General features: G+C 41.3%; 1 protein-coding gene across 4 annotated transcripts; it reads right to left on the reverse strand.

Moving 5' to 3' along the window:
* atp10d (ATPase phospholipid transporting 10D) lies at nucleotides 1–27,409 on the reverse strand. Of its 4 annotated transcripts, none has more exons than XM_029460280.1 (23): nucleotides 26,360–26,479; nucleotides 22,796–23,060; nucleotides 21,671–22,344; nucleotides 20,035–20,239; nucleotides 18,026–18,111; nucleotides 17,312–17,418; nucleotides 14,180–14,311; nucleotides 13,028–13,140; nucleotides 12,544–12,796; nucleotides 11,813–12,012; nucleotides 10,275–10,466; nucleotides 8,058–8,760; nucleotides 7,872–7,978; nucleotides 7,266–7,392; nucleotides 6,966–7,150; nucleotides 6,057–6,357; nucleotides 5,799–5,875; nucleotides 4,904–5,029; nucleotides 4,498–4,689; nucleotides 3,871–3,951; nucleotides 3,244–3,348; nucleotides 2,872–3,059; nucleotides 1–1,939 (listed from the first exon to the last, which is right to left on the reverse strand). In XM_029460280.1, exons 3-23 carry the CDS (start codon nucleotides 21,997–21,999, stop codon nucleotides 1,756–1,758), a joined length of 3,993 nt encoding a protein of 1,330 aa, XP_029316140.1. In that variant the 5' UTR covers nucleotides 22,000–22,344; nucleotides 22,796–23,060; nucleotides 26,360–26,479; the 3' UTR covers nucleotides 1–1,755. The 4 variants fall into 4 exon arrangements, with proteins under 4 accessions (XP_029316140.1, XP_029316141.1, XP_029316142.1 ...); XM_029460281.1 differs by lacking the exon at nucleotides 26,360–26,479 and adding an exon at nucleotides 23,156–23,658; XM_029460282.1 differs by lacking the exons at nucleotides 21,671–22,344; nucleotides 22,796–23,060 and adding an exon at nucleotides 27,039–27,409 and having other exon boundaries at nucleotides 26,360–26,555.
* Nucleotides 27,410–27,799: the final 390 nt, after the last annotated feature.

The following is a 27,799-nucleotide window of genomic DNA, read 5'->3' on the forward strand; positions in this document are numbered from 1 at the left end:
TAAGATTTGAACAACTATGTTTATTGCAATGTCTGAAACAGCACAAACAGTCATTGGAAGTTTATATCATACATCCAATAAAACAACTGACTTATTACACAATGTAAAAATCACTGTACTTTTGAAGAAATGTCATGTGAAAGTATTGCATCAAAGGTAAGGCTTCATGTTATCACCTGGTTCACGAATACAAAGATGTGCAGAAAGTCAGGAAGGTCCTTTTACTTTAAACCTTTGGACAGATATCTCAGGTTTCCATCACATAAGACATTTAAAGACACAACTTCTTCCTCAGTCAGGCTGCACCAACAACGACTACATGCAAGAATCTAAGATGGAGATGATTTTTTTATCATGGTATTTATTTGAAAAGCTACACCAAACCTGTGACATTTCACATGGCTGTCTATTGTCTATTATTAACAGAATTATGGTCATAAACACATATTTGTTGTGTAAACAGCAGGAACCACCCACACGGGCTCTTTTTTGTTTCTTTTATTTTCACTGTATGTGGAAGTGCTTGTGCCAACCAGCAGCTAAACTGAAGCACATTTGGGAATAGCAAAAACATATCCAACAATGTAAAACTGTACAAAATCATGTGAAAACAGTCTGTAAAAAAGTAAACATGATTTGTTTACCAGGAAGTAAAACACAGCATCACTGACTGCCCTTTATGAATGAATCACTGGAGATTTGGTGCATTTCTTGCAACTGCAGTTTAGACAAGAATAAACACTTCAATTCTATTTGATTCCATCATAGGTTATTAAAATAATAACATCATTAATATATATATATATAAAAAAAATAAGAGTGAGTTGTAAAACATTACAAATTAAATCTTGATTTAATGTGATAATTGTGTGTGTTTTTATCTGTTGGTGCAGCTCCGCCCTGAGAAACAGCAGCAGTCTTTGCTCCAGGCTCAGTACCCTCTGATTACAGAAACATAAGATCAATAAACAGAATCTCTTTGGCTACATCCACACTGTAATGTTTCTTACAAATTACTTAAGCAGCATGTTTGATATTAACATAAACAATGCCATAACCATCTCCATGATAACAAAGCGACTCCATCAAGTGAGGAAGACCACAAGGTCTAAATAATAGCCTACTGTACTGTAAGTGGACATTGTGCTAATCTTTTTTCTCAGGCTGATGTTTCAAAGGTCAAGAATAAACCTTTTTTATTTATTTATTGGTCAAATATTATCATATTATAACTGTGTTGTCATCTGAAAGTCATCCAGTAAAACAAATAAACACCTCTGAACACATGAAGAATATCAAACTAAAATAAAGCCTGTCATATATAATAAATAAAATGTGTGTCTCCCCGCAGTGTAACAGTAGCCTTGATGTCCATCAAACTGAAGGTCTCTCTCCTTTGTGACCAATGTCAGAAGATTAATGAGCTGATGATTTCTTGATGCTCAGATGAAACATGCAGCTCCTTTAAAAAATGATATTGTCTGTACATAGATTTACATGATGGACATGTTTCACAGCTTCTATAAGATATTAAACACATTTTCAATTTTCTTTAAAAATTTGTCTCGCCAAATTTCTTTGACTGCTGACATGTAGCAAAATGAGCAGAGAAGTGTGAGTCACATGATCATCACATCCAGCATGTCTTTTGAACTGTCAGCTCTGTCTTTCCCTGCACAGCCCATACACTGTCTGTCCAGGGCTGTGTGTGTGTGTTTCTCTGTATTTGTGTGTGTATGTGGTTGTAGATGGAGGTCAGGAGTCTGTGCTGGGCTCCAGGCCCGGGTTGTCTGCACACACTGGCAGCCTGTTTATGGTCTTGCTCAGATTCCAGCGCTGCATTTTGTGGCGGTACTTCTCAGAATCCACGTTGTCCGTCTGAGCTGATTTCAGAACAGCAGAGGGGTGTAAGGTGTTGAACAGAGCTCGAAACAGCAGCCTGCAGAGGAGAAGACGCAGGACAGTGTGTCTCGGTCGGTCCTTTCACATGGAACAACTTTCAACAGCCGACAGAAAAAAACTACTTCAGGCCTTTCACTTCCTTTGAGAAGTGGAAGAACAGATATCACAGATACCTACATGACGATATGAAGAAATCATAAATGATTCATTTCCCAAAAAAACACATGGAGATGGTATAGTGGGAAACTAAGTTGATGTGCTCATGTTGATACGGCACACTCCTTAAGCAGCCACAAATGACCTGAGAGACAGATCTGCAGACTGGAGTGCACAGTAACAAGATGAGCACATTGAGTTACGGTGCACATGGGTGGTAGTATCTCAGTCCGTAGGGACTTGTACATAGTGGACTGGTTCCTGGAGAGGTGGCTGTTCACCTCCTGGGCACTGCACAGGCGCCCTGGAGCAAGGCCCCAGACCTCCACACTGCTCCCCTGGCGCTGTATAGTGGCTGCCCACTGCTCCTAATACTAGCTTGGGTTAAATGCAGAGTCGAAATTTCTGTGTGTGTGCCGTTCTGTGTACATGTGTGATGATAAAAAGTTTTATACTTCTTTGCCAAATGACAACATTAAAGGGATCCTTATAAAAAATGTTTGTATGCTTTGTGTGTTCATGAAAACTAATGAATGAATAATGGCTGATAATGTGTTGAAATCAGTGATTTACCTGCCAAATGGTGTTATTGGTATATAAGATGAGTTAAGTTGTGATGTTTCACTTTTGCATATTATATATGAATGTATCACTTAAAAAAACAATTTGTTTAATAATTAGTCATTCAGTAGTTTGTGTATTTTTCATGTCCCTGGTGCACCCAGCCGCTGCTGTGGATTTTTTAAAAGAACTACCCTTGATGACCTGTTGTGACACATTCAGTCTTGCAGTGTTTATATGCTGTGTGTGTACCTTGGTATCAGAGCCGTCACAGTAGTGAGAGCACATACGATGTAGAAAAGAGGCTGAGACATGTGGAGTGTTTCCACCCCCACAGGGTTGGTGGGGGGGCTGCAGGTCACACAGAACAAACTGAAGAGCAGCACAAAGCCAAAGTAGGAAGCAGCACTGAGCAGCAACACCAGCGCATGAATCCATGTCTGCAAAACACACAATCTTAATGTCACTTCCGGTCTGGACATTTCTGCACACACAACACTCCCATTCTTTGCTATCCTTGGATTACATACTGAACATCAAACAATTCATTATTCCAATGGGAAAACAATGGAAACAAAACCCAGTTAGACTTCTAACAGCTGTCAGTAGAGCAGTGTGTCTGACCAGAGTGGGACTCTCGATGACTTGGTGCAGCAGGATGATGAAGAGAGCTGAGGCGTTGATGGGAGAGCCGAAGGACAGCTCACTGACGCTCGACCCTGCAAACGCCTGAACATCACAACAATGTTACAGTGGGATTATTTCTATTGGATTGATATCAAATGTGATGCCATCTTATTATTATTGTTAGTAAGAAAAAAGCCTTCATACCAGTGATGAGGAACAGTAGTAGAGCACAGAGACTTTGACAGCTAAATGACCCGGGGTCTCATTTATAAAACATATTTTATATATTTTACAATTGAAAGGTGCTTCTACGGCCCATTATCCCAAACACAAATAACACTGCTGGATCTATAAGTAAAGTGGGATATGAAGGAGAATTCAAAAAGTTTGAGACGTCTTTACACATATTCATTTCACCACCTCACCATCTCCGACCGGCTCCACATCAGTCAACTTTGTTTTCATAGATCACAACTTTTTGCATGGGAAGTGGTGTAAAATGCTTCAGGCCCTGTTTTGTGCATTTGCAGCGGCTATAAATGAGACCCCTGTTCACCACACAAGTAAAGACGAGGAATGGAATAAAAACAGTGATGAAGGAACTATTTGACACATTGTACTTACAAAGTAAGGCACGAAGAAGCAGACAAGGCTTTGGTAAAACGCATCCAGGACTGTGATCCAGAACATGTAGGGAACAGAGGCCTGCAGAGGAACACATATCAAACAGTCGGGCTTTAGGAACACTCACTTCATGCAGCGTTGCTGGATGAGGTCCACGTTTCATTTCTTGTCCACACGTGAAGATAAAACTAAAGGACCTGAGCCACTATAATTACTAGTAACGAGTAATGGGATTTAACGAGATTTATTTCACTCTTTTGCAGCCATTCAAAGTATCTTGAGGATCTTATAGAAAGTGTTGTTCTATTGTTTTGTTTAATCAGAAGACTATGACATCAGCATGATGAAGGTGGGCTTCCAACATTCAGTGTGTTACAGTGTCTCACATGGCAATCCAATTGATTAATGATCCAATAAAACATTAGTTAGCACTTCAATGTTATCTTACAGTAGAACTTTCTGAGACGCCAATAATATAAAGATGAGAGCTGATGATGTTATTAGTGTTGATATCACTTTGCTGTCTTCCTTAGGAACACTGAATTATTGTAGGAATAAATACTAAAAAACGAAATAAATAAAGTTAAATAGTGACTGGTGAAAAGGCAAGGTTCTGTGTGCAGTCACCTTGGCGGTGTTGTAGAGCTCAGGCAGCTCCATCAGTGTGTGTGCGGCCGTGTGTCGGTCCAGGACGGCACAGACGAGCGGGGGGACAGAAGTGAAGAGCAGGTTGAAGAGGATGAGCACCCAGGCGTTGGTCATGACGCTCCCAGAGAAACCACAGAAGAACTGATACCAGAACAGCAGATTCACAAACATCTACACGCACACGCACACACACACACACACACACACACCAGTGTTTAGTCATAAGAGGACAAATATCCAGCCAAACAGGTAAAATCATGAGAAAAGATCATACGAGTAAGAAGTAAAAATCAAGTCAGCAAAATACTTGTGCAACTTCTCCTAATGTGAGTGTTTTATTATATATTACATGTTATACACAGCAGAGTCGGAAAATAACTCTTACCACATTCTTGTAGATGAAATAGAGGATCATGTTTGCAAGACGAGAGTAACACCAGTGGCCATGGACCAGCAGCAGCTTCCTGAGGTGTTTAAACCTGGAGATAGCAAAGTCACTGGACATCACAGCCTGGGGAACAATACACAGGGACTCAAATATTAATATATGAATAATATGACAACACACTTTGAGTTGCATCTTACCAGCTGTGGAAGTTTCCAGATAAGAGAAGTTTTAAGAGTTTACGGAAACAATGCACATTTCATTGTACAAATACTCTGTGACTGTGACTCAAGGAGATGTGTTCGTTGGTTAGAAACTTTATTGTCTACGATATGGAACATTCCGGTTCGGGGCGGCCGAGACGAGAGAACGACTCGTGTTTTTGTTTCGTCCTGGGCGTTTCGAGCGCTGGGTCTAACCTGTGTAACAGGAACACAAAGCTTGACGATTTGGCGGGGTGTCGGCAAAATGCTGCAAATGGAAGATTTGTCCGTCTTTACTCCCGCTAAACCAACCTCCCGCCGACGGTGAGAACGAGGCGAGGGAGCGAGGAGTCGTTCTTGTTTCTACCACTTTGGATTTAATCAAAAACAAACTATCAAAATGTGCAGGGATCATGGAAGTAATGTTGACGAGCTCCGAGTCGCCGCTAGTCAGTTAGCATGCTAAATTCCGTACATATGGCTGCAACACAACACAGAGACCTCTTCACATTCTGGCATATCTTACACATCGAACCTTTAAAGTAAGACGTAAGAAACAGGAGATTACTGGGAGAGCTTGGAGCTCATACAGTTCAACAGGCCTCTGACCAAAGAGCAAGAAAAGCCCCCTTCAAGACAGTCACAAAGACCTACAGTGTGAGTTATGTTGGGCTGAATGTAGTGGTCATTACCTGCATGCCCTCCTGACCAGATATCCCGATGCCCACATCAGCCACCTGAATCATGCTCACATCATTGGCTCCATCGCCTAAATGAAAAAAACAACTTTTCATTATTCTTTTCATTGGCTTAGATCTGAGGGTTAGTTTTAGGAGATGAAAAGAGATAACGTGTTAGTGGAAATAAAAGGATAAAAAGATACTCTTTAAATTATTTGAATTAATCTTTCATTAACAAAGAACATGTGTAAAACTTCCCAGCAGTCTTACCCACAGCCAGGGTCATGACGCCCAGCTGGTCCCGGATCAGCCGGACGACCTGGCTCTTCTGCAGCGGAGTGGACCTGCAGCAGATGACTGCCTTGCATCTACAGCTCAGCTGCAGGAAGTCTTTCTTCAGCTCGTCCTGCAGGGCCCAGTCCAGTGTCCGGCCATCTATCACAAGAATGAAGCCTGCCACACTGCCTGACGACGACTTCCCATGATTCCCTGCTGCAGGCACTTCAGTCAAACGGTCTTCACCATGCTGCACTTTTAGTTGGAGCTCTTTAAGCAAAGCTGCACATGCATCCTGATGCGTGAAAGAAATCCATAAGTACTGTGGCGTAGACCTACAGTACATTTAATTCACTGCATTCATCACAAAAGCGATGCAATGCATGACATTTTTACACGCTGGTGTTGTTTTCACCATGAGCTCCTGGAGACACCTACAGTAGGTGCCACTACGACACACACACACACACACATTTATATTCTATTGTCTAATGTGTAATTAAACGCATCGCATGCTGTGTGTGTGTGTGTGTGTGTGTGTGTGTGTGTGTGTGTGTGTGTGTGTGTGTGTGTGTGTGTTATGTATGTGTGTATGTATGCATTTCAGGTTGACTGTCATTATTTTACCCCCCATCAGCAGGAGAGAAGTTAGTTTGCACTTGCTGTAAACTTCCACTACCATTCAACATACAAGTAGGCTAAACATATTTTGCCAGCTACTGTTTGTATCAGAACAGCCAATAAGACAACACACATTGCTAAAACAATGTAAGCCAACCATGTCCACCACTTATCATTTGGAGTTCAGCACCTGCATTATGAGGCAATGCAAGAGCAAACAACAGCCACAGATTAACTTTTCTCATTAAACCCTCCAGCAGTGGTAATACCTCAGACACTGACCTTGCTTCCACAGTTTATTGTCAGCAGCTGGTCTTCGGGACAAAGGAGTTTGCAGGCGTTGGCGATGTTGATGGCTGTCTCTTGTTTGTCTCCAGTGAGGATCCAGACTTTGATCCCAGCCCTCTGAAGAGCTTCAATGGTCTCTGGAACTTCCTTCTGCAGTCTGTCCACAATCCCTGTGCTGCCTACACACACACACACCACACACCACACACACACACACACACACACACACACACACACTGAATACTACTGCCCCCAGTCTGATATACAAACGCTGCATGTGGCAGCTGCTCCTACCCAGCAGAGTGAGGTTGGTCTCCAGTCTGTGAGCCGACTCTGCCAGCAGCTCCTCTCTGTTCTCTATGCTGCTCTCTGCCAGCAGCTGTCCCTTCAGCCACACCTTGTACTCCTCTTCTCCCAGAACCTGCTCCACACACACACACACACACACACACACACACACACACACACACACACACACACACACACACAGAATGAGACCACCTGCTGGTGTCTCCGGCCGCTGGCAGGTAAGTGTTCAACTGCTTTCACGGCTCTGTTAAAATCGATTCACTTACCAGCTTTTGTCAACTGAATGAATTGTTTTCATGGTGATATGAATATTCCATACCAATTAAAATAAATCAAAAATAAGTGGCATCAGTTTTTAAGCCAACACAGAACTGCCAAAAGCTGCAGTTCCAACAGATTTGATCCCTATTTCTTATATAAGTCATTGTGGTGTAGGATTATGAATGCCATAATATAAAGGTTTATTCATTTTTCTGTTTTCATCTCTACCCCAAACTTAGACTTGTTATTTTCAGGGTAGCTCAGGTGTGTGGGAGCAAACAAACTTTAGTTTTGTTTAGAGGAGGAAAACTCTCCTTCCTGAAGCGTTACCTTTTTAGCGATGCAGAGTGTGCGGAGGCCTTCTCTGGCATAGCTGTCTAAATGATGTTGGGTTTGTTCTCTGATGTGACTGCAGATCTCTTGAGCCTCCTCTGCAACTGAACACAATATAATGACAAATAATGCTGTTAATATTGTTATAATTTGTCAGGGTCATCCATGTTCCCTCTGAGTTACCTTTAGGAGTCTCAGTCAGGTCCATGATGACAGAGTCAGCTCCCTTGGTGTAAACCACCACCTGTCCTGTGAGTGGGTGGCGGACCACCACTGACATCTTCTTCCTGTTGGAGTCAAAGGACAGGATGTGGAGCAGCGGGACAGCTAGGGAGCCGATTCCTGGCAGGTCCACCAACAGGCTCTCTGCAGAGCGTCCCCTCAGGGTGCAGCAGTACGCCTGGGCTGCATAGACCAGAGCCGCCTCGTCGGGACTCTCCGCCTCATACAGCAGTTCATCGTCAGTGTCACTCTTACAATCCTCTTCTCTGATCAGGTCTTCCACATCCTGCTCCACATCCTGCCTGGTCCCCTCAGGGTTTGTCTTTATATCTTTGATGTCATCCTCTGTCCCCCTGCCATCCATCTGTCCAGTATCTCTTCCTTTCACTCTGGAAGACGAGTCGTGTTCACACCTCAGGTAGGATATTTCCAGGTTACTTTCTAGGCCTGTTTCTGACCCGTCTGTGGTGCAGTTAGTGGGCGGGGATAAGGTGAATGAGCCGGTCTTCCCCCCGGAAAACATCCTGCTGGTGAAGCTGTGAGGGCTGCCTTTGGTCTGGAGAGGGGACAGGATGGAAAGGGCTGAGAAGGGAGAGAAGCTCAATCGCTGGAAGATCAGCTTGATTTCGTCCAGGGATTTGAGAGGTGTTCGTGCTTCAGGAACCTGAAGGAAAGACAATAAAAAGACAATGGGATCAGCTTTTGTAAGGAAATCTGAAAACAATCCCAGACCCTACCTTCAGGCCTACCCTAGCTTTAAAAGGACGTTGCCTCGTGGTTTCTTTTCTTATTTTATAATTTACTTCATGATTTTCATATTCTGCCAGTCCTACCACCTGCCATCTGGACCCTATCCCCTCTCACCTTCTCCAGTCTATTGCTCCTGACCTCCTTCCTTTTCTCACCCATCTCATCAACACTTCCTTAACAACTAGTTGCTTTCCTAACAATCTTAAGGAGGAAAGAGTGAACCCTCTCTTAAAGAAACCCTCACTCGATCCCTCTGAAGTGAACATCTACAGACCTGTCTCTCTTCTTTCATTTCTTTCCAAAACACTTGAGCGTGCACCACTTACCACCGTGGTACCTCAGGGCTTCGTCCTGGTTCCCCTCCTCTTTTCTTCTTACACCAACTCAAATGGCTCTGTCATTCACTCTCATTGCTTCTCCTACCACAGCTATACAGCTGACACTCAACTGATTCTGTCTTTTCCCAGATCTGAAACCCAGATGGAGGTACGGATCTCTGGCTGATATCTCTCAGTGGATGGCTGCACATCACAAGACCAAGCTCCTTTTCCTTCAGGGAAAGGGCTCTCCCATCAAAGACCTTACCATCAACATCGGCAACTCTGTTGTTTCCTCGACTTGGACTGCAATGAATTTGGGTGTGACACTGGACGACCTACTGTCCTTCAGTGCCAGCATCGCTGCAACATCCCGCTCATGCAGACACACTCTGTACAACATCAGGAGGATACGTCCCCTACTGACTCAGAAGGCAACATATGTTCTTGCCATCTCACTGACTACTGCAACTCTCTCCTTGCTGGACTGCCTACATGTGCCATCCGACCTCTAGAGCTCATCCAGAATGCAGCAGCCCGACTAGTCTTCAATCTACCCAAGTTCTCCCACAATACACCGCTTCTCCGCTCTCTTCACTGGCTACCAGTGGTGGCCCAAATCTGCTTCAAGACTCTGGTGCTGGCCTACCGTGCTGTGAATGGATCAGCCCCATCCTACATCCAGGCCATGGTCGAACCATACACCCCAGAGCGTTCACTTCGCTCTGCATCGGCCAATCGGCTTGCTACTCCCTCACTGTGAGTGGGACCCAGATTCCCCTCAAACAGTGTGAAACACAACAAACACATCTGAAGTATCAATTAAGTATACATTCTCTCCAAATGAGGTGCTTCCAACCTTTCTTCATTTCACATCAACCATCATTAGTTGCAACTTGCTTAACAGTGTGAAAATGATTAAGACCAATAACACAGTTCAAATGAACTCCTGACCGCCTGTCCATGTGATGTTACATGAATGGAAAGCAAATCTGTCAAACCCAGTAAATCAGTTCACACCATGTACAAATATAATCTTGAACCTGAATGAATGAATGAAATGAATATATTTACAAGTCTTAGATGATGCAGATCTGACTCATTTACTCACCACATGTCGAGGCTGGCTGGGTGAGGAGACCACCACGCTGTTACAGATAGCCAGAGCAAGGAAAAAGTCAGTGATGTAGGTGAGCTCCAGGTTGGATGGAGTCCCAGAGGAGCCGTCTCTCAGAGGCAACACAGGAGAGCGAAACCAATTGAGCTTCCTCACCAGCTCAGGGTCTGGTAGCACCTCCTTCGCCTGAACACAGACAGAGCAGCAGCAGGAGCTCTTGCATTAGGGCTAGAGCATGAAAAGTAACCAAAATAAACTAGACTTGTTCTGAAGGACAGGTTAGGGCAGGGGTCTGCAACCTGCGGCTCAGGAGCCACATGCAGTGGCTCCCTGTAGCTTTGACAAAAAAAAACATGGAACTAAAAATACATTTTTATGTATTTTCTGTTGCACAGTGGACAATCTTTCAAAGGGAACACCTTGGAGTTCGAGGTGATATTGGGACATTGAAATAATATATATATTTTAAATATTTCATCCACTAAAAAATGAGTACAATTCTATTGCGTCTACGTTTCCCTGCATGTGGCTTATCTTGAGTTTCAGACCCCCACCTAACCTGGATTTTAAGGCTGCAGCAATTGGGCTACTTTTTGTTATTCATTTCATTTTTAAAATTTTATTTTTTATTGTTTTGTGTATATTTATATTATATTCATTTAATTTTTATTTGATTCAACAAATATGGGGAGGACTCAAATATGCCTGCATAATTCTGTGTTTAATTATTTTCAAAGTAGGTTTAAACATGTCAGTGTGTTCCTTCCTTCTCTTCAAAAGAGTGTTTTCTTTTGTTAAAACAGGTAATAATAGCAATACGATCGTGGATCGCTTTATTGTCATTCTGTAATTTCATAAATGCAACAAATAGTATAACTATGAATAAAACTTATAAGCTGTGTTATCAAATATGTTTTGCGGCTCCAGGCAAATCTGATTTGGCTCTTTTGATAGTAAAGGTTGCCGACCCCTGGGTTAGGGGGTTGGTGCTGCTGAATGTATCTTACATTGCTTTCTTGTGTGCATGTGGACGTATGAAGTGGGTTAGCACTGTTGGGCTACATGCAACAAAGGTCAACATATCATGACGTTTAGCATGGGTCAAGATCCAAAAACATTGGCTGTAATATTTCCCACAATGCAGCAAAAAACATGTTTTAGTACATTTACAACACATCACATATACACGAGGTTCACGGTTCAGAACCTGCTTCACATAATAAAAAATATGTGGAGAAAAGACTAATTGCCTGCTGATTATACACCAGTATAGAGTCAAGGATGTTTGTGCTGCAAAATGTTGTTGTTTTTAAATCCGATGTCACATAACTTATTCATCTTGTGACTTTCACCTGTTTGTGTGTGTATATATATATATATATATATATATATATATATATATATATATATATATATATATATATATATATATATATATATATATGTGTGTGTGTGTGTGTGTGTGTATATGGGAAAAGTGTGTGTGTTTATGTGTGTACGTGTAGGTGTGTGTATATGTGTATGAGTCTGACCACGCGGCTGCAGAAGGCTCTGGTCCTGGGCTGCGTGCGATTGGACAGCTGCTCCTCTTCCTCTGACTCAGCAGCAAGTGTGTGCAGAGACACAGAGCTGTGTCTGCAGCTCACAGATCTCCCACTGCAGCCCGACCGGAGAGTGACGGAGCGAGCAGCCGCCTCGCTCCTCTCCGCCTCATACACCTCTAGCCTCCGAGCTAATGCGCGCACACACACACACACACACACACACACACACACACACACACACACACACACACACACACACACACACACACACACACACACAGATGTTAGTTTACTTAAAATGATCTAAATAGAAAAGATTTAAAAAATAAATACAAATGTAGTAATTCAATTAAACTGAAGGAGATCGATGGAGTGGAAAAGCAGATTGTTTTTCCTGCTGTAAAGACCTCTTGATCACTAGTGAAGTCTTTTGAAAATGTCGTGAATCAAAACATCTCCTGTGCTGTGCAGGATCAATATCAAAGTTATGATGAAAGTACGTTTCATCCTGACCAAAGATATTTGTACAATTAGCAGTTTGATATATATATGTAAATATAAATAATAGTCATCATTTCTATCAGTTATGATAACAACTGTGAAAGATGTTTGCAACAGTTTGAATAATAATTTTACTTTTGACTAACCTGGGGTTTGTGTGATCGTCTGACTGCTCGTGTTTCTATGAAACACTACGAGGTCATATTATCAGTTCTTACCATTTTCCTCATGAGGATATTCCACCCCAAAGATACTGCAGCGGCGGAACACCATCTTGTTCTCTGTCAGAGTTCCCGTCTTATCAGAGAACAGGTACTGGATCTGACCCAGGTCCTCCGTGATGTTGAGGGCCCGGCACTGAATCCTAGAGTCCAGCTGCTTGTTGTACAGGGCTAAGTCATTGTGGATGAAGTAGATCTGGCCTAGTTTCACAACCTCAATGGACACGTACAGAGAAATGGGGATGAGCACCTGTTGGACAGAAAAAGATGACATGCTGGATGCATTTATGAAACTGAACACCGACCAACTTTGTGTGGCCGGCGTTTTAGTTTTCTTTGAGACTAACACTGCCATGTCTCGGGCGGTGAGCACTTCCCCCCCACCTCCACTGAAGTTTGATCTCCTTCATATTGCCATCCAATCACAGCTTGTAAAATGCAATTGTTGTCGTGGGACTGAAATATAGGGACTGAAGTATACCTGCAGCACAATGATCATAGTCCAGAAGACATAGAATGCAGCCAGTGCGGGAGACGTCTCCTTATCAACCTTGAATACTGAGTCTTTGATGTTCTTCAGCCAGAGGCCGTGACCTGAAAACAGCAAGACACTCAAAGATCAAAGCTGGACCTCAGGTGCGTTCACATGTGGTCTACATGTTCTTATAAAACGGATACTTCCGGTTCTTGATTATGATTGGCTAAGCCCGTTGTAAAAAACTCTACAACTTTAAGACTGTGACCACATTACAATAGTATCACTATGCCAATTAGTACCTATTGTGATAAGTGGTTGGAAGAGATGGTCAGATCAAACATCAAATGATTTACCTAATGACAAAGTAACCCAGGGACAAAACCTCATACTATACACTCCGTTACTGTAGGCAGCGGTATGCACCTTATAAGTAACGCTTGCAACCCGCCATAAAACCAGAAGAAGAAGAGGAAGAAGAGGAGGCAGCTAAAGAAGAAAGAAGACAGAGGCTGTAAAGAAGAAGCACAGAGAGCGTATGTGGGTTTATGTTGGAGCAGCAGAGCACCCACTGTGTCATGTTGCTTTGTTAAAGAAACGTTTCCTGTTGTTGCTGCAGCACCGCCCTTTTATCTCCATCGACCTATGGAGAGCTAACCATGTAACTTTAGCTAGCTGCTTGTTTTTATTTGTAGCCTATTATACCCGCTTCTCTCTAGTTATAGTGAGCGTAATAATTGCAGATGGTAAACACGTGTTTATAACAACTGTAACTGTGATATTAGAGAGCCTGTACCAGCGAAGAAGATTAATGAGGATATCCAGATAAATGTTAATAATCAGCCCGATCTTTAAACAAGCTCCACAGCGTCTGCGTGTTGCTTGGCAACCAGTCTGCTTTGTCGCTGAAGAACTATATTGTTTGGCGGAAGAAGGATTATTTGTTATCAATGAATGATTTGATTAGTTTGGTGTTGTGAGTTTCTTATCTGAAACCTTGCCTGGTATATGTAGTAACCATTTTAAAATAAGCACAAGCCGTGAGAGGCAGTAATGTACAATGATTTTTCTAAAGCGGCTTCTTGTGGCTAATTGCTACACTGCAATACTACTGCTGCTGTTCATGGCTGTGTGGTGAAGTGGAAGCTGGGTACACACCTATAGCAGTAGTCAGACACATGATGATGAGCAGGAGCACACACCACAGGACCACCGTGTTCAGATGCTTCTCCAGCTGGCTGCGCTTGTACCTCGGCCCACTGTTGTTCATCATGGCTTTAGTCTCATGACCTGAGGAGAACACACAGCATGCTCAGTTATACACACTACAGCGTTATACAGGAGAAGTTCACACAACGTGGAAACAGAAAGGACATCTTATTTCACAGGTGCACCTTACAGACATTTCAAATTCTGTTTTATTGTCTCTCTAAATGGTTCAGGATGCTTTCACAACTCACCTGTTTGGTTAAACTCTGGTTCTGGTTGCAAACAGACTCAGCTGCATTTGCCCATTTGAGTTTATTTATCTCACACAGTTCAACAACAAGGCAATTCAAAGTGCTTTACAAAACAACACCGAGACAGAAACACATTATAAATGACATTTACACAATTAAAAACAGTAATTAAAAGAGCCGAGAGAATTGAAATAAAAGCAAGCTAAAATAGAATAAGACACAAGAATAAAGGTTACAGTGTGGTGTAAGATATGAAAAGTTATTTGATTTAAAAAAAGGCAGCGGCAAACAGAAAGGTCTTCAGGCTTGATCTAAAAGAAGTGACAGCAGACCTGAACGCTGCTTCTCCATGTTTAGGACTCCCTGACGACCTGAGAGCTCTGGATGGTTCATAGTATAGCAGAAGATCAGAATAAACCACTCAGTGCTTTATAAACTAGCAGTAATATTTTGAAGTTAATTCCTTGACAGACAGGAAGCCACTGTAAAGACCTCAAAACTGGAGTGATGTGATCCACTTTCTTGGTGTTAGTGAAGACTCGAGCAGCAGCGTTCTCAAGCAGCTGCAGCTGTCTGATACAGTTTTTAGTGAGACCTGTAAACACACCAGCAGTCGAATCTACTGAAGATAAATTACAAGTTTTTCAAAATCCTGCTGAAACATAAATCCTTTAATCCTTGATATATTCTTAAAGTGATAGTAGGCTGACTTTGTAATGGTCTTAAAATGGTTGTTTAAATGTAGGTCTGAGCCACAACAACAAATGGTAGAACCAAATGAATAGGTGTGTGTGTGTGTGTGTGTGTGTGTGTGTGTGTGTGTGTGTGTGTGTATGTGTGTAGGTGTGTGTGTGTGTGTGTTTAAAGTACAGTGTGTGTTCATGGTAATGAAGGAACATGTCACCCAGTGCTACAGTGGGCTCATTGATGATGAAGAAGATACATCAGGCTGTGATACACACACAGAACTTGTTAGTCATAGCTGGATTAGAGAAGTGTATATCCAAAGAAATAACACTAAGAGTTACTTTGGGTTGGCATGTGGCCTTACAGAAATAAAGCAATGTTAGTCTTGAACTTTTCTGGCTAATGATAATTAATGTCATCTTGGGCGGAGGGTGTGAGACTATAGGGCTCATAATACTTGGTTCTGTGTACATGCAATGGTGGACTTTTAAAATGACCTGCACCAAATAATTTTTTACTGCACCATTTGGTGTATTTTTCCTTTTTTTCCTCTGCAATTCCACCACGACCGAATCCAACCAACAGATTTTAATTTTTTTATTACAGTTCAAATATGAATACATTCTCAATATATTATAATGTCATTTCAGCTGACTTTCAAATTCCAAACTCCGGCTCACATGACCTGTTGCTAAGTGCTGCTCTGTCTCGTGTGTCCATGCGCTGTCAAGCTTTGATACTAATGTGAAGCACATACGAGCTTGCACAAACGCATGTGCAATGCGGCGCCTACAAAACGCTAGTTTGAAACTCCAGTGTCCTATTTTCGTGCCATGACGTTATCAGTTTTAAATTTGTTTGTGTGTCAAGTGCGTAAGTTTGGCCCTCAATGTGTGACAGTTAGCAGCCCTGCACAACATATTGCTGTGCTAAATTACCTGCAGCGACATGTAGAGCTCAGAATTACGATTTTACTATTACTATTTTGAGATTCCTCAGTCTCAAGTTTTAGACAAGAGGTTTTGGACAATACGTGCTTTGATAAGACTGAGTGAATGAGGAAATAAAACGGCGTGTCTGTCTCTGTAAGAGGGAGGAGACAGAGAGAAACTCAGGTATGCATGGTACACCATGGTAACTGTCCCAGAGTTTAAGTTACTTCTCTTTCTGGAACTAAACCCCAGAGTTTCACTTCTCAGTTCTAACAAATGGGGTCTGATTGGCTCTTCTGGTCAGCCTTTTTAGAAACCACTGATGTAACTATTTTATTTTATTATTATTTTGTTATTGGGGTTTTATTTGGCCTATTAACATGCTTTGCCTTTATTCATTGTTATGTTACTGTTCTGTAAGCCAGTTTTTTGGTTGCAGTGGTATTATTTACTATTACTATTTATTTACTTAGTTTTAGGGAACTGCACTTTCAATACGTTTTATTTCATTGTTTTTTAAACCCACATGTTGTTTAACATTTTGTGAAATAAAATGTAATGTTTAGTAAATGATCTTGTGTGTGGACCTTGAACTAATTACTAAGGACAACTGGACCCTGAGGCTGGACCAGCTGGGAACCACTGGCCTATAATACTGAAGACCGCTCATATTTACTGAACAGCTCATGATCAGAATATGAATTTAATAGCTGCCTAGCCTTTCAATTAATGCTAAATTCACAACATCCGTCCTGTGGTTGGTCTGCTTGATTTTTCTTTCCAGACCAAGACCCACCTTGTCAGGTGGTCTGTTGTTTAGTCTGCACCAGAGGTCGACGGCAGCCTTTACATCATCCTGAATGAACTACACAAACAACATGGTTCATTTGAAGTGAACCAACATAAAGATGTGATCAGACTGAACACAAAGCAAGAGGCGCACAAATGCACATGAAAGATGTGAAAGTGAAGCAAAGATAGTTCACAAGTTGGCTCCAAATGATGAAGGTACGAGACGAGAGGAAAAGGGGAGAAGGGAGCAGCATATTGTGGCTAACAGACGGCACAGACATTTGCTCGAGTAAAGTGACTTTGTGTTCTATCTTAAAGCTCCTTAAGTGGACACCTGCATTACATTCTGACTTAATGTAATGTAGTCAACAGAAGCTAATGTAATGTCCAATGATCTGTAAGTGATGCTGAGCTCTTACCAGCGTAGACCACGATGCCCACCACAGTCTCAGTGTTGCGGATGGTGCAGCTCCTCAACAGCAGGTTGTTGTTATGGAGTCCAACACGAACCCCACTGGGGTGTTCCCTGTGGGGTAAAATGCACATGAACAACAGGCCGGAGTTGAGGCAAAAGAATCCACTTGTACCCACTCACTACATATTTAGGACAGAGGTGTGTTGGAGGCAGTGTGATGGTTTGAAGCAGACTCTACTGCATTTTGTGGAAGCCAAGACCAGATACACCTGCAAATCATTTGTGTCTCACTAACCAAACAGATAAATGGTGCAAAACCTGAAAGATTATATTCTTAGAAAAAACCTTATATCACTTCTGAATTTGTGACAAGGTGCTTGGTCAAACAGTCATGCTTATTGCCAATAAATGTTGTTTATTTTGTGGATTGACTTGAGTTTAAATGATGGGATACTGTGATGTCAGAAAGCACTAAACTATGAGACTAATCCAGACTGCATGCAACGTTTCTATTGGACATTTTCCAACAAAGACAATTATTTTTCACATATTGAAAGATGTTGTCCTCATACAGTCCCAAATAAAGATGAGAATATGAAGACAGCAGCAACAAGACAACGACACAGGGCTAGTATATAAAGACGGTAATACTGATGCATGTAAGCGTCTCACAGCAGTGTGTGCTGATGTGTATACAGACAGACGGCGAGGAACTCACATGTAACCTCGGAACCTGCTGAGGTCATTGTTGGGGTTCTCACACTCAACACGACTGTGGAAGCTCTCGAGGGTGAACTGTAGTCCCTGGAAAACACGTGCACACACACACACACACACACACACACACACACACACACACACACACACACACACACACACACACACACACACACACACACACACACACACACACACACACACACACACACACACACACACACTATTGTAATGTATGGCCGTGCTTACAGTATCGCAATATATTGGCAAATATTGAATGGTATCATGTATCATAACAAGTATCGTATCTTCAGATTCTTGTCCTTTAATATAGAAATGATCATTTCTACATACTGTAACACAGCTGTAAAGGGCACACTTAGCCTAAAGAAAACCTGCAGTATGTTTAAATGAGTAAAATTATTGATCCTCCATTAAATGTAAACAAGATGTATAATGCAGTCCAAAGTAACATAAATAAATAACGAAAAGGAAAAAGAAGCTGAACTAGAACAAAAAACAAACAACTGGAAAATATGAATGCAAGTAACCGTGATACACAGACCTAGTCAAGAGCATTTCCACCATAACAATAACAAAAAATGAACAAAATCAAGAATAAACAACTCACACATTAAATACATTAAATCATCCAACCAAACAAAGCATTACAGCCAAAAACCTCAATCTTCCTTCCTTAACTTCAAGTTAATAAACAAACCTTCACCAAAAGTAGAATAATATCAGAAACTGAAAATCAATCCATCAAATGGGAACTAGACTGACCCATCACTCCTGATGGAGACTTCTGGAACCAATTTTGCAAAAAAACTAAAATGCCAACCTACAACTCATACAGTGGAAAGGCCCTGTGACACAGTTCCGCATGGCAGAAACGTATGCCGGCGTATATGGGAATTAGAATGTACTGTTGTCACAGCCTCTCAGCATCCTCCATGCTCTCTGATGCTGGGTTGATGTATTCATTAAGACTTGCTGTGAAGAAGTGAGGATGAGCTACTCACAGGGACCCTATATACTATATACAAACCCCAACAAGCTCCCAAAACGTAGTCACGTACGTACTCAGTATTCACGTATGTCTAACGTACCTGAACTTGTGTGTAACGTTTGCATATCTTATGAAGCACACGTTGGGTACGTCCAACATTTTTACAGACTCAGCGTTCAACAACGTACCCCAGCTTAACACCGCCTACTCTTAACGAATACTACTTGTACCTTACTTTATATCAACGTAAACCAGCGTGTTGCAGATACGTTTTGTATAAGTAAGTGATACTCTATCAATAGGTTAAACATCTCACCCATAACTACCCTCATCAAGGAAAACTACACATACTGCAACTTACTTATAGATTAAATCATATGGAAAATGTATGAAAACACTGCAGCAGAACCTCGTCTGGTCAACTTTCACTCAATTCTTACAATTCTGATTCCATTAGTCTTGCTATTCTTTTTGCTTGACCGCAAATCATAATTTGAACATACACATTTACAAATGTATCAATACTTACATCTACATTTCCATCTAAATTTACAGACATGTAGATATATACGTTATATACACACTCAATTACAGGGTCAAAAAAGCTGTATCAACACATGTTCATAGAAAAAACTGTCCATAGCGGCCAAAGAACAGAAAGAAAGAATACTGCTTTTAAAACCATCTTAAACAAAAAAACGTTTAATAGAGAATTTTTTATTTAGTCGGATGGGTCTCTGGTTTGAAGGTGATCTTTTGTTTCCACGCAATGTTTAGCTACAGGGTTTTCTTATCACGTGTGCATTACATTAGGCTTCATTTGAGGCAGAACAGCCATTATCGGATGGAAAACATGATTCCGAACGAGTCCTTGAGATGCAGAAATCACAAAATGTATAAATGCATACAAAGGACAAAAGGAAAAGGACAAACATATGTTTTGCTCTAGGGGCCACACATTGTAATAAAGACATATCTTATGAATCCACGTCATGTACCTGCAGTGGGAGGTCTGAAACCACCTGTCTCTGTTTCAGGTTGGTCTCTCCGTCCAGGTTGGCAGTCTCAATGTAACAGAGTCCATGTGGGTCAGAGGAATACAGCAGCAGCATGTCAGCTGGTATGATTTCATTACAGGACAGACGCACGAAGTCTCCCACTCGCACATCCTTCCAGCACTGCTCGATGTAGGCTTTCTGCTTGCTATGGGACAATATGAAGAGACAGAAGAAAACATCTCAGGCAAATGATCAAATACTGGAAAAAAGAGCGGAGACCACAGCATGTTTGGTGTACATGAGGTTACAGTACACAGTACCAGTCAAAGGTTTGGACACACTTTCACACTCAATGTGAATAAGAAAGTGTCTGGACATTTACACAATGACATGAAAAAAGGATCCAGAGGTTTCTATTGAGGCTTTACAAGCAATCACATTTTTATTTATTTATTTATTGGGGAGAGTACAGAGAGATCCCAGGCAGTGGCATTTACTCAAGTGCTGTACTTTGTGAGCTACTTGTATGACTTGATATAATGCAAATGAAATAGGGCCTAAGATGGAGCCTGTGGGTACACCAAAAAAGAAAAAAAGAATTCAACTATAACTGAAAACTGATCCATGCAGATGAGTGAGTGTGAATGATGAATACTATTATTGAACAAAACATATTAATGCTATACTGTTTAACCTTTGATTAGGACGTTGCCATGGAAACAGTGTCAACCTTTAAAAGTATACTGTACTGTATACTTCAACTGAATCTTCTGATGTTTCAACGCTCCTGGTGGCCTCCCCATTGGAAAATACTACCTTTGTGCAGACCCCGCCCAGTCTGCATTCGTCTTAAAAGCTCAAAGAAAGATTCCACGCTTTGATTGACGGGTATTATTCACACATTCTGTGGGTACAAGCAGTGGTTAACTATTACTCTCACAGTCCAAACCCATTCAGCCAATTACATACAATGTGATGTCATCAGGTTAATCAGGATACCCTACTCTGCTTTTTTCCCCTCTTCTTTCTTTCTTTCTTTCTTTCTTTCTTTCTACAGTTTTAAATGCTATTTAGTTTTGGATCTTGGTTTTCAGTTTATTTTTTCTTCTGAAAACATTAGTTGCTGCCATCGTTTACTATTTTACACTAAATTCTGACCATAATTGGTGATTTGTGCATGTCTAAATACATTTTCATTTTGACTTTCTCCTTAACATTCTAACTTAATTGTTAATCTACAGTAGCAGTCTTGACATGCTCCGTTATTGGGAGCGGTTTGTAAAGCCGAAGAATGTGTTCAGTTGCCATAAGTGATCTTCAGTCCTTTGTCAAAGGTTCATTGAACGATTGGTTGTTGAACTACTGTTTTATTGTCTAAGAGCAGAACTTACTGGAAGTCTGGACATGGATGTTTTGACTACTTACCGTATAGCAACATACAGTGAAAGTAATTTTTGCCTTAACTTTTATATGCTGTGTGTTACATACTGGTTTATGTGTAGTCTGCTTTTTATGGTAACTTTGTATTTACAGAGAGGTTTTGTTACTCGCACTTGACGTTTTTTGAAAGCAACATTTCACCTACCTGCTGTAAACATGGCAGAGAAGCCTGTTGATCAAACCATCTGATTTATACCTGCGGTAGTCTTCCCAGATATCCTTGACAGCCGTCACTGACAGCACCAGTATGATAGGAACCAGAGCGATCTCTGGTTGGAAAACCTCCACCACAGGAACAAAGTTCAGAGCAGCAAGGAAGATGAAGTAGACATTGGCAAAACGATGGAGCTGCTCAAACAGATTTTTTGGCAGAAAGGAGAAGAGAGAATACTTTGTGGTCCGGATCTTGTTGCTCTTGTATTTTAAGGGTAGACTCAGTTGCTCATCCTCTGCGGAGGAAGGTACTATCGTCCTCCTCTTCCGCAGGAGCCCCTTGGAAGACTTAAGACGTTCCGAGTTATACATGAGTCCACTGCTCCATTGGATTCAGATCTGCCTGTTGGTTTAGGTCTTCACTTAAAAGCCTTCCCTTCCCTCCTCCAACTGTTCTCCAGTTGAATATTTCCACCTATCCCTCTTAAGTAAAGACATGGACACAGCAGGCGCAGTGGGAATGGGAGAGATGAAGGGATTTTTACTACGTTGGTGACGTACTTCATTGCCACTCCTCTAAAGGGCACTCATGCTGTAAACGAACTCCAGGTTCACCTTTTACTGCCTCAAGAGACAGATTGTATTAATCAGGTCTAGGAAAAAGGAGAGTCACAGAGCAGCAGCAGGGATTGTGGGGACATTGATTTCCTGCGAATCCTTCAAGATCAGAGCAGTGGACAGATTCATATTTTTACTAGTGAAATTGAACAGCGACACATTCTGACATACTAAAATGATGATTCTTCCAATTAATACAATTATTGACATAAACACTATGTTGCTATGTTGCTAAATGTGTTTTAGAGGAAACATAATAACTGCCTGGATTACTGGCAGCATTACTTCCTGTCCAGTAAGTGTGCCTTATTGTACCACACAGAAGTCACCGTCACACAATCCTCGCAAAGATAACTGTGAGCAGTACTGTAAACTATTTTGATGATTTACTGCTTATCTGAGGTTATTTAAGTTTCTAAGCAGTGATTCAGTGTATAGTGTCGAGGGCATTTATTATGAAAGCTAAGAACGGTACACCATCGCGGCCGTTGACGGAAGAGTTTGGCTTCTGGGTTCAGACTGCAGAACTTCCTTGTTATTATTACATTACCTTCATAAGTATAGGCACAACTCATAACCCTCGGCTACAGTCCTTTAGTGTCATATTTCGCTCTGTGAGGCTGCTTTGTTGACAAGCAGTGGACGGCTGGCAAGAGCTCTTGTATTTACAGTGTGCATATGAGAGAAACAAGCCCACTCTGCCTACAGCGAGTGGAAATAGAGCACTCGTTACACACAACAAGCCCCAGGGGGGGGGGGGAGTTCTGGTAAGATGGCGTGTTGAGCAATAACTTGCATCAGAGGTTGCAGCATACCTGTCACAACACAAATGCAAATGCTTTATTTTAGTTGCTTCGTTAAATACGAGGGTTCTTAAAGAGTTGGTGATAAGAAGAAATTCTTGTCTTACACTACAAAAAACTCATTCTTCCGATTTTGATGTGAATGTCACGGAACCAACAGATCTGCTGGTGTTACAATTTGTTCCAACAGGTTTCCAGGTGATATTATTACAGTCAGGGCAGATGGGGAAGGTCAAATGCTGTTTTACATGTTGAAAGTCATTTTTTCTTGTTGATTAATGTATATGTTCATAAAACAACTGCCTAAAACAAACAAATGTTTGAAGATATCACGAACGTGTCAGAGCTCCAAATGCTCTACCCCACAGACTTTATTGTAGTGGGAGGTGTCTGGAATATGACACCCAATAAAGACAGATGGCCCACTAAATTTGACAGTTAGCACTATAATCAAGTAATTGGATAATTTAATAATATTAGTTGCCTCGTAGATTCATGGAGAAGTTTAAATCCAGGGAAAAAACACTTCTGGTACAAACATAAAAGTACCTGCAAATTTAGAATTGATTACTGACTTTCTGCTCATTCAGTTATTGAACTTATGATATCTGAAAAGTTATTAACTCTCAGATGTTGCAATTTCCAAATCCCATTAACTGATGACTGTATAATAGAAATTAACTTGTTTCAGGAAATCAGTCAGTGCGGCTGTAAAGCAGAGTTGAATAAAGGATAGAGGATAAAGAAAATCAAAATCACTGAAATCAAAATGAGATGATATGTATCTCATGCATTTCACATTTTAGTTACTTCTTTGCATCTGCATACTGAAATACTGATTGAAAAAATAACAAACTTTATTCCTAAAATTGATAAGTTTAAAGAAATGTGTGAATACGATTTAAGAATAGGATGCTGTTTGCTTGCACTTGTCATTGAACAAATCCCCTGGCTCTGAAGGGCTCACTTCTGATTTTTATCAATTATTTTGACAAGATGTCAGACATCTGCTGTTCAAGGGAATACAAGAATGCATAGAGAGAAATAAATTAATGCCGAGCATGAAGCAAGGCTTGATAACACTTATTCCCACGTCTGGCAAGGATACAAAGTTAGTAGACAATTTAAGACCAATTACACTACTCAACATTGACTATAAGTTGCTCTATATATATATATATATATATATATATATATATATATATATATATATATATATATATATATATATATATATATATATATATATATATATATATATATATATATATATATATATATATATATATATATATATATATATATATATATATATATATATATATATATATATATATATAGCAGCTAGAATGAGGCCTGTGCAGATAGTTAATAAAATACAATCAGGCGTTCTCGTGGTAGGTCATTCACAGTAACATAAGACAGGTTTTAGACCTGATTGATTCCAGTCATACACTTTGAGAGTGGTTTCATTGTATCTCTAGATTTTTATAAAAGCCTTTGATTCAGTTCATCATCCTTTCATATTAGAAATACCATTTAATTGGTATGTTATACAATGATATTGTGTAGCATTGGAATATAGAACCTGCCCAAGATTTATAATGAGGGGCATTAGACCAATGGTTCTCCACCTTTCAGAGTTGCAATCCCCCAGAATAATCAGGTTGGTGTTTAATAAATGTAGACAAATAAAGGTTTGTTTACTTTGAACTGCGAGCACCGAGACCTCCAATCAGCTCCAGGCACTGCGGATTTTTGATGGTTATGTGACTTTTTCTCTGCCCCTGAACTGCAGGAAATCCCCCGGCAGCTAACTGTTATTCCAACTCGGTTGGGACTCACATTACAGCGACTAAGCCATGGATCTCAATTTCCCATGATCCTCTGTGGGTGTGAAAACCCTAAACCACTTCCTGTGTCTGCATTTGGAGGTGCCCTAAACTCCGCCTGAGAACTTAAAGTACAGTAGCGATTGGTTACTGTAGCCTGTGACCCAAGACGTCACCGGCTCAACTAAACCACAAACTTGACAATGTGTTCGCTCTCTTTTCTCCTCGGCCTTCTTTGGTTCCCCGACCGAAGACGACAGTGGCCTGCTGAAAGCACGCCACTACAGCCTGCAGCATCGGATGGATTTCTGATCACTGGATCACTTCACAGACCGACGCGAGCACTTGCCTAAAAGACTTCCAGTTAGCCAGCACTGCTAATCACAGCAAACAAGTTTAGTACCTGCAGCGGCTCTCCACAGCCGACAAGCCTTCACAATAGGAGCAACAACCAGTTAGCATGGAGCTAACTGTATTTTGCAAGATAATAAATGCAGCGACCAGTCTCCTTGTCTTGCACAGCTGATCGAGCTGTAACAGAACAACACCGTCTTGACCGGCAGCACGCCGCAACAACAAAGACAGCAGCCTGCTTTTCTTCATCTCAAAAGGATTTGCCAGCTCTGCTAACAGCTGAGCGCTAAGTAGCCTCATACAAGGCCATCATACCTCCAGTTTAGCTGTGGTTGAGATGAACCTATGCTCAGTTTGACACAGCAATCATATTTCTCCTAGCATGCAGCTGTAAACCACTGTACGTTCTGGTGCTAAGCTAGTCACTGTACATACAAGTTGGCTCATTAAATCATGATGAATCAAGATTTCAATGTTCTTTCATACCAGTTTATGGCCTGATTGTCTCACAGCCATACACACAGTTATAAAATGACCTTTTAGCTGATAGAGCAGTGGTTCCCGAACTTTCTGTGGCCAAGGCACACCAAAGACCAAGCCAAAATCTCAAGGCACACCTATGTTCATATCCGGGCAGAATCCCCTCTCTAACACAGTATCACTGTTATCACTCTGTCAACATTTATTTAGCCTAGTCCTTGTAAGAAGCTATTCTCCTTCACACTAGCAGAGATCCTTTGATGTGTCACACTCTAATATTTCCCACCATGCGCAAATGGCTAAAACAGTTTCGCTTTGACAGATTTCCTTTTATTTATATTTTAGGCCAAAGCATATCAGACCTATTGTTTCTATATTGTGAAATAAGTGTGTAGGACAAGGTACAGATAAAGAGTAAGGAGAGAACTTAAAAAATCTGCGCCACGGACCTCATCCAGCCAAGGCAGCACCCCGCACAGCAGTAAACAAAGGGGAAACACTGAAGTAAATAAAAAATAATTCATAACCTTGTGTACAGTTAAATGCAATAGGCCTAATTGTTTCAAAATCCCACGGCACACCGGGATTTGTCTCACGGCACACTGGCACACCATTTGGGAACCACTGTGATAGAGGTTCACTCACCCACAGAACACTTGCACTACATGGTTGTTGATCCTTCTTGTCAAACAAGTAGTGTCTGTAGTCTTCCAGGGCATCCTTGATGGAGATAACAGTGAGAACCACCAGCAGAGGAATCATGGTAATTTCCTTTTGAAAGGCTTCAACAACTGGCACCCAGTTCAGTAACACCAGGAACAGGAAATAGAGGTTGGCAGCCCTACAAAGGAAGACCAAAACAGCAAATTAGTATGTAGTGGAAGTGCAACCATACAAGACCAGACAAGAATTACAATGGCTGTGTAAATCTGAACAAACACTGATCTTCAAATATGTTTAAGATTGTTTTCCTGGACTGTGGATGCATTCCATTTGAAGAGAAACAAGCATTCTGGGTAACAGTACACAGCCATATAAGGTTTCATAATAGAATGATAATGGGTCGGTTAATCCAAATTTCTAAAACTACAAACTGCATTGTCAACAAAGTATTAAAAAGTAGTTAAAAAGAAAAATAACGGGGTCTCACAGGTAATTCCACAGATAACACACTGATCTCGCTTTGTTATACAGAACAATCAAAGGATACTGTGCGGAAGTATCACGTGCACAAGCCTGGTTTTTATGTGCAAATGTTTTTAATTAAACGCCATACTGTTCGTCAAAGCCAGGCAGTGTGTAAAAACTCAAATAAAGCTCTTACCTGTGGAACTGTTGGAACAGGTTCATGGGAATGAAAGTCAACAAGCTGTACTTTGTCGTGCGGATGGCATTGTCCATGTAACTTTTGGTGAACGCTTCGTACTCCTGTTGGTGGGGCCCATGACGGGCAAAGACTGTTCTTCGCTTACCACTCTGTCCCTGTGGAGAGCTACGGGTATCCAGGAAAGTATTGTTGGGCCGGCCATTGGGGGCAGAGTACCAGCCTCTCCCAGAGTTTCTCCCCAACAGCTGCCGGGAACGATGCTGCACCCAGTGGAGCCGCTCCATCTACGCGACAGAGGCTGAATTATGAGAGTGGCTGGGGCCTCCTGCTCCTCTGTGCTCCAGAATAGACTTTCACAATGTCCTCATCCTGCAAAGAGAGAACTGCAAAATAATTTGTCTTTCCGGTTTGTTCTGAGACGGGCTGTCTGAAGGTTTAAAGGATCATTCTGGTATTATATTATATTCCATAATTCCATGAAAACACCCAAACCATGCGTTGGCCATGCGTTGGTCTTTCTCTCAATACTTTCTGATATCATGTCTGTTAGTGGTTAAATATTTTTAAAAGGACAAAATATATAAATAGTCATATTTTAGGGACTATTTTCAACGGTGGATTAATCCACATCTGGTGCTCTAGTGGCAGCAGGACGTGTATATGTGTGATTGAGTCAAAAATAAAGTACAGTGTGTGTGTTCATGGTAATGAAGCAACATCAGCCAGTACAACAGTGTGGCTCATTGATGTGGTTTAAT

This window comes from Cottoperca gobio, chromosome 22 (genome assembly GCF_900634415.1).
Source record: "Cottoperca gobio chromosome 22, fCotGob3.1, whole genome shotgun sequence".
Taxonomy (NCBI): Eukaryota; Metazoa; Chordata; class Actinopteri; order Perciformes; family Bovichtidae; genus Cottoperca; species Cottoperca gobio.

What these genes read in the sequence shown, in the direction of transcription:
- atp10d (XM_029460280.1), bottom strand. Translation starts at nt 21,999, where the DNA reads ATGTATAACTCGGAACGTCTTAAGTCTTCCAAGGGGCTCCTGCGGAAG. An exon ending in CCAGCCAGCCTCGACATGTG is followed by an intron (nt 8,761 to 10,274) that starts GTGAGTAAATGA and finishes TCTTTCCTTCAG; the next exon opens with GTTCCTGAAGCACGAACACC. An exon ending in GTGACGGCTCTGATACCAAG is followed by an intron (nt 1,940 to 2,871) that starts GTACACACACAG and finishes TCTCCTCTGCAG; the next exon opens with GCTGCTGTTTCGAGCTCTGT.